Genomic DNA, 10,076 nt, shown 5'->3' with positions numbered 1-10,076 from the left:
TAATAATTAAAATAAACCACTTTCTTCATTAAGAACAGGTCTACTTTGGCAAAGTGAAATACAAAATATGGGAAATTACCTGAATGTCTCAGGCTAAAAACTTTCCCCATTATTATTCACCTGAGACTATTTTTTCCTTCCTTTGAAGTACCAAAACAATTACCTTACACTTCACTGTTAGATTACCAGCTTGGGCAAAATTTAGTATTTCATTGTTTTTAGCCTCTCTACGTGGTCTGTCTTTGTGTCTAAAATTAATAAGTATTTTCAATACTACATTCATGATACAGATAGCTTATCCCACTCTAACATGACTAAACCCACATCTTCCTGTATCAAAGACAAATTATATCTGCATCACATATTTCACTCCAAGAACCTCCTGCACTGTTTTCCAAAAGAGCAGAATGATTGTTAAAATTGCAAACACTCCTGACATCCCATTCTAATTTTCCTAATCTTCTACATAGACACTAATTCTTGCGATGTGATAGGAGTAAGTTTGGCTTCTTGGTTCCAGCAGTTCACCAGTTCTGAGTAGGGGAGAGCCCTTTACTTCATTGGACCCATTTCCCCCATCATGACCCCTCACTTTTTTGGGCCCTAAAAATTCAGGAGTTTAGCCCTAACTAGGGGCAACGTGAAAACATGGGTGGTCCCAACTCGCCATTTGCAGCTTTGCTTACCAAACCTTCCACCTGCCATTGTTCCTGCCTTCTTGCAGGATTCCCAAGCTGTCGCTGCAGCTGCGGTTCTCTGCGCACCCGCCAAGGGCAGCAGCTCGCTCCAGGATGTGAGACGACATAAATCTAGGAAAAAGCATCTGGATGGTGAAGTTATTTCCCAAACTATAGTAGCATTGCCCCGAGCGTGCTTAGGGTACACTGGTGAGTTTAGTCCTGCTCGTCAATCTTCCCGCGAAACCTGTTCTAATCGTTTAACCAGAGACCACAGACCCGGCCCCCTGTCCTTTTTTTCCTGTTGCCCTACTCCTTGGAAACGGTACCTCTTTTCGCCCGCCCGCCATACCATCACCCAAAAGGCCACGTACGGCCAACCCAAAGGCGTCTTCCAAATGACTCGCCATGACGTTCACCCTGCGCGGTCCCAGATTCTAACCCACCCTGCGTGGCACCTGCAGGCACTGAGGGGGTTGCTGGCTCGAATTCTCTCCCACCCCCCTGCGCATCGCCAGCGGAACTCCATTTACTGTCTCCTGTTTGAAATATTTCAAGTGTGCCGATCTCCTGCCACCTGTCCCAAAGCCCACACTCTTTCTCAAAAATTTGGATATTTGGGTTGACATTCGATTTTGTTTGGAAGCGGCCAGACTGAGTTATCTGAGTAATTTGGTTTCCCACCCCTGGCTAAAATGCAGTTGGACTGGAAAGAAGAGCTTGTAGGTGCCCAAAGCCATTCGGGCTCCAAAGGCTGATCGCCTCTTTCTTCCATCTCTCCGCGTCCCAGAAAAACTCGGGGTCCTTCCCGAGGGGCACAGCGCCAGCCCAGACCCCATGCACCCGCCGTCCCTGGCACCCGAGCATGTCAAAGAGCAGAGACACTCGTCCCTCCGCCGCTCCCTCTCCCGCCCGAACGGATCTGCCAGCGCCGCGGAGCCCCGCACCTGGATGCTGGGCGGCCGCGCGGACGGAGAATCCAGGCGAAGACCCGGCCCGGTGCCCGCGCGGCTCGGCGGTCGCACCCCGGGTCACACCGCTTGCTCGCGGGAGAAGCCCCAGGGCTCGCGGTGCAGCGAGAGGCGCCCGGGTTGGAGCGCCCCAGCCGTGCTGGCCACGGAGTTCTTCAGCTGCTTGATGACCACGAAGAGGAGAAGGAAAAGTAAGAAGAGCAGGAAGAAGAAGAGCGCCAGGTAGAGCAGCAAGTTGAGTTCCCACTCCATGCTGGAGGCGCGGGCGTCCGGCGGCCGTGCGCGCTCGGCGCGGGCTGCAGCTGCAGGGCGAGGCGCGCCGCCCGCACACCCACCCCGCGCGCTGCGCCCGCCCCGCGAGAGCGCCCCGCTTTGGGCGCCGACGCCGGGGTCCGCGCTCGGCCTCCCCCAGCTGCGAGGAAATGCGCCAAGGAGCTGGTGAGATCCGGATCCGACACTCGCTGCCAGGCACGAGAGCCTTGTGATTGAGATCCTCCCCTGTGCTCTGGAGCGCGCCAGCAGATTTCCTGGGAGCCAACTAGAGCGGGCGGGGACACGAGAAGAGATAAGGACTCGTCGCCCAGTGGGTGTCGGGGCTGATGTTTTGCAAATGATTTTAAAATTTCTACCCCCAATAACCTGTAAGGTCCCTAGCCCCCTCCCTTGCTGATTCTCATTATTTCCTCCTGTTCCGGCTTTCCGAAAGTGCAGGTGATGCCAGGGCGCAGAGACCCTAAGGAATTAAGGGCAAAGGTGGAGATGGGGTCTGAAAGGCTATTCGATGATTCCGTGCGAGGAGACGATTTACTGTGCCTGAGTGAATTCCAGTTGAAACTGCCTTGCTCTTCAGAGATGCAGATGCACTCAGTATGGAGTGTATTTTTCTGTGGACAACAGGTCATTTGGAAAAGCCTTACAATTAAAATGCATTTCAAACGTTATATTGTACAAAGCTTTCAAATGTTGGCTTGAAAGTCAGTTTCTTTGGTGAAAAGAGCAAAATAATTTACTCAAAGTGACTCTTTAAGTCCCTAATACCTGTCTGTGTTTGGTTGACATCACCCATATGGTGCAGCCCTGGAAGAAATTCAGTTTATCTCTTACTGTGTAACAAATAACCCCCACACGTAGTAGCTTAAGACAACATAAACATGAAGAGAGAACATTGGTTGTCTCTCACGGTTTCTGTGGGTCGGAAATTTGGGAGCACTTAGCTGAGCGACCCCAGCTTGGGGTCACGCATGAGGTTATAGTCAGGGTCAGCCAGGGCCGCAGGCCTCTGAAGGCTTGTCTGGCTCTGGAGGATCCACTTCCGGGGTGGCTCACTCCGGTGGCCGGGAAGTGACGCTGGTTGTTGGTGGGAGGCCTCAGCTCCCTCCCAGGAGCCTTCTGCACAGGACTGCTTGGGTGCTCCCAGCACAGCTGCTGGCCTCCCCCAGAACAAGTGATCCCAGAGAACAAGGCAGAAGCTGCAGTCACACACCATCACCTCTGCAATGTCCCACTGGTTGCACAGCTCAGCCCTATTCAGTGTGGAGTCCAAGGACATGGTGGGGGATAAAGATGGCCCCTAGGCTGTCACAACTGCTGATACAGCAGGTTATCATTGCCCATTTTGTGGGCCCCCAACTTTATTTCATTCTTTATTTGTGAAGATACAGGAGAGCCCTCTAGACTGAATTCAAGGGGATGAGGCCTGACTACATCCCAGCCTATATAGTATTTTTTTTTTTTTTTTTGAGACAGAGTCTCACTCTGTTGCCCAGGCTAGAGTGAGTGCCGTGGCATCAGCCTAGCTCATAGCAACCTCAAACTCCTGGGCTCAAGGGATCCTCCTGCCTCAGCCTCCCGAGTAGCTGGGACTACAGGCATGCGCCACTATGCCTCGCTAATTTTTTCTACATATTTTTAGTTGTCCAGCTAATTTCTATTTTTAGTAGAGACAGGGTCTTGCTCTTGCCAGGCTGGTTTTGAACTCCTGAGCTCAGATGATCCTCCCACCTTGGCCTCCCAGAGTGCTAGGATTACAGGCGAGAGACACCACACCTTTTATCGACTCTTAATGCAGTATGGGGATGAGGGCAGGAAGAGCCATGCCAGAAATTTAGCCAAATATCCTCGATTCCAGGACTTCGAAGCTTGGGAGCTGACAGAACAGGAGCAATGTTTGGAGGGCAGGTGCACCCCAGATGCAGGGGCTCTCTGAGGGCCAGACCGGTCCCAGCACTGACTGGGGATGGCTCCCCCTGCCTGCCTCAGCAGCACCCTCAACTCCTGGCCCTTTCCCAAACTGGGTCCTCCTGCCCCCTTTCCATTTTGTAAGCTTCTGCTGGTTTACCAGGAAGGCTTGTTGCAGCTAGGCAGAGTAGTTAATGCCAGTTTGCAGATGAGAATGATGACGCATAAAGAAAGTGTTACTGGGCCGGGCGCGGTGGCTCACGCCTGTAATCCTAGCACTCTGGGAGGCCGAGGCGGGTGGATCGTTTGAGCTCAGGAGTTCAAGACCAGCCTGAGCAAGAGTGAGACCCCGTCTCTACTAAATATAGAAAGAAATTATACAGACAGCTAAAAATATATATAGAAAAATTAGCTGGGCATGGTGGCGCATGCCTGTAGTCCCAGCTACTCGGGAGGCTAAGGCAGTAGGATTGCTTGAGCCCAGGAGTCTGAGGTTGCTGTGAGCTAGGCTGACGCCATGGCACTCTAGCCCGGGCAACAGAGTGAGACTCAGTCTCAAAAAAAAAAAAAAAAAAAAGGAAAGTGTTACTTACATACTTTGCACATGTTAAGCACTCTAGTCAACAAGGTGGGCTGATGCAATGGTAGTGGCTTGTCAGGACTTATTAACATTAGTGTCACTAAAGTTGGTATATACTCTCCATTGCTAAATTTGACTGGCTTTAAGAAAACTGAAAATAATTTCTTTAAGAATCAACAAGGTGTTTGATAGAAAAGGCATATGCCATTTGACACACTGCTATTCAGGTATCCAAGCCATCAAAGGATGGACATAGAAGTACAGAGAGCTTAAGTGATCTGCTCAAGGCCACACAGCTAGCAACTGGCGGTACTGGGCTGTGAACCCAGGGAGTTTGGCTCCAGAGCCTGCACTCCCACCCCCACTGATCTACTGCCTCATAGGGAAAAGTACACTTTTCTTTATGCAAGACCATCAAATTAGTGACCATATTTTTTCTTTTGACTACCAAACTAAAAAGAAACAAATTTCAAAATTCGCATACATATTGCTTACATACATCTCGGCTCCTACCTTTGAAATCTTGAAGGTCAAAGCTTCACATGACCCAGTGTTTGCCTGCAGGACGCTGGGGAAGGAGGCCGAGGGATGAAGGTTTCATGTTACCAAGCTCAAACCCATCTCAGCCTTCCTAACCGCAACTATTTAGATTATCCATTTATCTGAGCAGCTTAAGTAGATTTGTAAATATTAACTAATAAATCCTCATATTCACTGTCCATAGAATTTGTATTTAAAATAATATTGCTGCCACAAAGAATAACATGTAACATTTAGTAGATGCTCCTGATGCTTTTTAGCCTCTGGTCGTATTTATACACCTCATACGATGGGTCTGAGCTTGGGTTTGTAGTGTATAAATGACTCCTTAAAAATAAGGCCCAATCTTTCTGTTCCTAAAGAGGCACATTCATGGAAATCCATAGAAAGAAAACCTGAGCATTTTAAAAGGCAGAAAGGACACTCATCGTAGGTAAGACCCTGGCTGGTTCCAACAGCTAAAAAGTGAGCCCTCTTGATGCACAAATAGGTGAGGTCGAGGGAGCTGTGTCACTACAGTCCTGTCCCACTGCCCACAGGGTGCTCCCACTCAACACAGCACGCCTCCTCCCCCACTCGGAGTTGGACTTCATGCATCTTTCATCCCCACAGTCTCCTCCCCCAAACAACTGGCTGGAACCTGGGGCTGCCCAAGGTCCTAGCCTGTGGACCTCAGTGGCTGCTGCAGGACAGGGTTCCTCTTCCTTTTTGCCTGCTTTATTCCTCCCCAACCTCACCTCTGACAGGAAAAAGGGCTTTTATCATAACAAGCATTACAAGTATTTATGAGAAGTGCTAACAATAGCAATAGAAAGGTTTCTTTGTCTTGTAAATGTGCTTCTCTAAAGAGTCTAAACACCTAAGCAGACACCCAGAAAGGGCTGTAAAAACCTACTATCACAATCCCGCCTGCACTTGCCTTTTGGGGACACCAGCAGGATGAAAGCAGCTCCCCCAGGAGAAGAGCAGGATGATTGGGAGATAGAGAACATGAGATTTCCAGGGACCTTTCTAAGGCTGACTCAATGTGGCCTCACATGAACCCCTCCAAAATGGAAGAAATGTTTTATACCATGCTCTGGACCTGGAGTGTGTTGTTAACCTGATTAGCAAGACTGGGTGCTTATGTAACTGCACACCTTCTCAGACATTGAGGGCCATAAAAATTGAGTTACCCGTCGATGGCTTTTGCTTAGATGGTATGTCCTTTAAAGCACCCATGCATGTGCTAGAGATGAAGTGCATACTCATGGAAGCTTCCAGGTTCTAGGACACTCTGTCGTAGCTAGTCAGGGCCTGAATCAGCTCCGATGATCCTGGTGACCCTAATGGCTCAGAAATATCCCAGCCAGACTATCCATGTCTCCTTGACACCCCCCCCCCATCTCATACGCAATATACCACCATGTTCATGTTTACATTGGAGATACAAACTGGGCTTCCTTGGAATCGCTCCTTATTTACACTCTTTATCACCCCTACAACTCTGTAGCTCAGAATTAGAAAATCTACGAGAATGTTCACTGCTGTAGGAGAGCAAAAAAGCAAATCGTTCTATCTGTGGGAGTCATGTAAAGTTAATCAACAGTTGTCGTTATTGTACTGCCCCTGTCGTTATTGATTTACCCTTCTTCACATCCCTGCCTCCTCCCCAACCCCATCCCCGAATGAATGCCTTCAGCAGTTATGCAACGCATACGAAATGGGATACTCTTCAGGAAACAAGTAAAATCTATAATATGTGATAAGCTATTTAAATCTCATGTAACCGTTTAGGAATTCCAGTGAGAAGGAAGGAAGGAAGGAAAGAAGGCAGGGTAGGAGGGAGGGAGGGAGGGCGAGGGGGAGGGAGGAAGAAAAGAGGGAGATGGGAAATCTAAGGAAGAAATGTATTTGAGGGGTACGTGGGAGATCAGCCTATGTGGGTAGCCCTTGGAATCCAGAATTCACCACTAAGAATAGTTCTATGAAAAACACTCTAGATTCTGTCCTTGATTTAGAATGTCTTTAAACACAATAAAAGATAGACTAAGTCTGTCCAATACTGAAAAAGAAAAATATTAAGTGACAGATTGTGATTATGGCCAAACACTATTTCTTTAATTTAGACTCTTTCCAGTAAATGAGCAAGACATTGGAAAAAGTCAAGGTGACTGTGGCTGACTCTAGACTTGATCAATACTGCCATACAGCAAAATAAAGCATCCGAACATTATGGAGCGATTGTCCTTTGTCCAGCACAATCTAAATGGCAGTGGTGAAACTGTTGCTGCTAGCGGAAGGTCTGTAAGCTTCTGTGTGAGCCGAGAATGATCAGGAGCCATGGGCTTGCACACACATGTGCACACGTGCAGGACTAAATTAGACAGCCTCATGGGGAAAAGGAATTGGAAAAAGTGGACTTTGTCTATAACCCCTATTTCCTTAGTGAAATGCCAGCCTATAAGATCTGACCTCCCCAACAACTAGGGCTGCACTCCCAGATCTGGAGATCCAAGCTGCCCTCCAGACACACCCAGGGGGACACGGTGCTACAACTGGCAGTGAACACACTTGGGGCCCGGCCCTAGACACTCTAGCGTGCTACACTAGGCACTGTAGTGCCATGAGGTGCAGCAAGGAATTTCCAGTCCTATGGACTTGGACATGTATCCTGACTTCACCTCTTGCTAGCTGGGTGACTGGACATCTTTAGTTGCCTATCAAGCTCCTCATCCCTCTTCCTTCTTTTTAATAGAATCCTGACTTTATTCAGGTATCCACCTCTTCCCCGTGCATCCCATGTGACTTAGAGGAACTTTCCCAGGGAAGTGCAACCTGAAGATGGTCTAAAATTCATTTAGGGAATATATATATACATATATATATATACATATATATATATATATATATATTTTTTTTTTTTTTTTTTGTCCAGGAGGGAGCATGTGACCTAAGTTGACCTAATCTAATTGAAGTATATAAGTCAGTGTCCAAAAGAGGAGACAAAACCACTTCAGGTATCTAAAGTAGGGAAATTTAATACTGGTTAAACTGGTAAAATTAGTTCCAAGGCTGTTGAATGGTAGGCGGAATAAAAAGGAGAAGGTACGTTTACCACAAGGTTATAGCCTCGCTGGGCTAGAGGAGCAAAAGGAAAAACGGTCTTACACAGAGCCCACGATCGCTGTGTCAGGAAGGCCGCCACAGTGCCCACTGCTGCCCCGGCCACTGGAGGAGTTGAATCTCCCAGCAGGAGGCAAGGGCCTGTGCTCACCATCCCCTTCCCAAGACACCACCAGCAGCCAGGAAATAAAGCCATCTTGTCCCTTCCTCCCATCTTCCAGCCTCTTGCCAGGGCCTCCCATGGGCAAAGTCTGTCGGGAAGCTGCATGGCAGGGGAGCTTAGGCTCTCAGCAAGATGGTAGAGAGGAGGGGAGGGCAAGAATGAAGCCGAAAGACAGCAGGCACCATCTGGCACAAGAAGTGCATGCTCTCCCATGCATGTCCAATATAAATAAACAAGATGGCATCCCAGTTTCTGCAGGCAGCTACCCTATGTCCATGAGGAAACCCAGCCACAGGATGACGCTGACTTGATAAATGGCAGAGCAGAGAGCAGGTGTATTTTTGTTCCAGCATTCTGGACAGACACCATCTCTTTGATTATCCCTTTTGAGTGTGTCTCTGTGTCCTGCCAGGCCACTGATGATACTCTACCCAGGTGTTTCTCTTCTGCTTCTGGAAGGCAGGCAGAAAGGCAGTTTGCTCTCCTCTGAGGGATGGGAGTTCTAGTCTTTTCCACTGTGGATTAGCCGTGTGTCTTCAGGAAAATTGTGTAACCTCTCTGACACTAAATTTCATCAACAGTAACAACCTTGCAGGATTGCTTTAAGAATCAAATGAGATACTCACAAAAGCATTCTGTACATTATAATCTAATACGTTAGAGGTAAAACCAATGGTTGATAAGTTTGTTTTCAATTTTATACGTTTACAGATAGAAGTAGATTGTTAAAACCTTCCCTATTTAACGAAATATTCAATATATCAGGGGACCGAAAGAGAAGCCATTTCATGATGATATGATATGCTCCTGCATAAAGTGACAATCTAATATTGACTCCACCCATACTATCTGATATAACTTCACAACCCTCTCTGTAGAAATTGCGAATATGCTTGTGTGATGAACTTGATAAAAGTGGGGTTTACAACATCTAGGTACACTCCTGAAATATCTGGAAACATTATAATTTGTTTGATTTGCATGTAGGTAAATATTTCTTATAAACAGCTTTTTTTCTTTTCTTCTTATTTTTAACTGTGGTAAAATACACTTACATAAAATTTACCATCCTAGCCATTTTTAAAGGTATAGCTCATTGGTATAAAGTATATTCACATTCTTGAGCAACCATCACCACCATCTATATGCAGAATTTTTTCATCTTGCAAGACTGAAGCTCTGTACTCATTAAACAATAACTCCCCATTTCCTCCCCGCTCCCAGCCCCTAGAACCAATCATTCTACTTTCTGTCTCCATGACTTTGACTACTCTAGGTACCTCACATCTATGAAATCACACAGTATTGGCTTTTTGTGACTGTCTTATTTCATGGAGCTTAATGTCCTCAAGGTTCCTCTATGTTGTAGCATATGTCAGGATTTCCTTCCTTTTTAAGACTGAATAATGTTCTGTGATGGCTTAATTTTATGTTGATTTGACTGGTCAATGTGGGTGTCCAAATGATTGGTCAAACATTATTCTATGTATCTTGTGAGGGTGTTTCTGGAAGATTAACCTTTGAATTGGTAGACCAGGAAAGCAGATGCCCTGTCTAATGGGGGTGGGCCTCATCCAATCAATTCAAGGCCACAATAGCACAAAAAGGCTGACCCCCCTGCAGGTAAGGGGGAATTTCATCTGACTGCCTCCAAGCTGGGGCATCTGTTTTTTTCTTGCCATCAAATTCAAACTGAAACATCGGCTCTTCTTGGGTTTCTAGAGTTCCAGCTTTTAAACTGGAACTACACCATTGGCTCCTCTGGGTCCCTGGCTTGCTGAATGCAGATCTTGGGATACCTTAGCCTCCATAATTATATGAGCCAATTTCTTATAAATAAATCTCTCTCTCTATGTATGTAA

General features: G+C 47.1%; 1 protein-coding gene across 1 annotated transcript; it reads right to left on the bottom strand.

The window, feature by feature from the left end:
* Positions 1-1,708: 1,708 nt before the first annotated feature.
* Positions 1,709-1,900, bottom strand: SMIM43 (small integral membrane protein 43). The gene has a single exon (XM_045550696.1). The coding sequence runs from the start codon at positions 1,898-1,900 to the stop codon at positions 1,709-1,711; it is 192 nt and encodes a 63-aa protein (XP_045406652.1).
* Positions 1,901-10,076: the final 8,176 nt, after the last annotated feature.

The sequence above is a fragment of the Lemur catta genome, chromosome 5 (genome assembly GCF_020740605.2).
Source record: "Lemur catta isolate mLemCat1 chromosome 5, mLemCat1.pri, whole genome shotgun sequence".
NCBI classification, from domain to species: domain Eukaryota; kingdom Metazoa; phylum Chordata; class Mammalia; order Primates; family Lemuridae; genus Lemur; species Lemur catta.
This window is presented reverse-complemented; position numbering and strand designations above follow the sequence as displayed.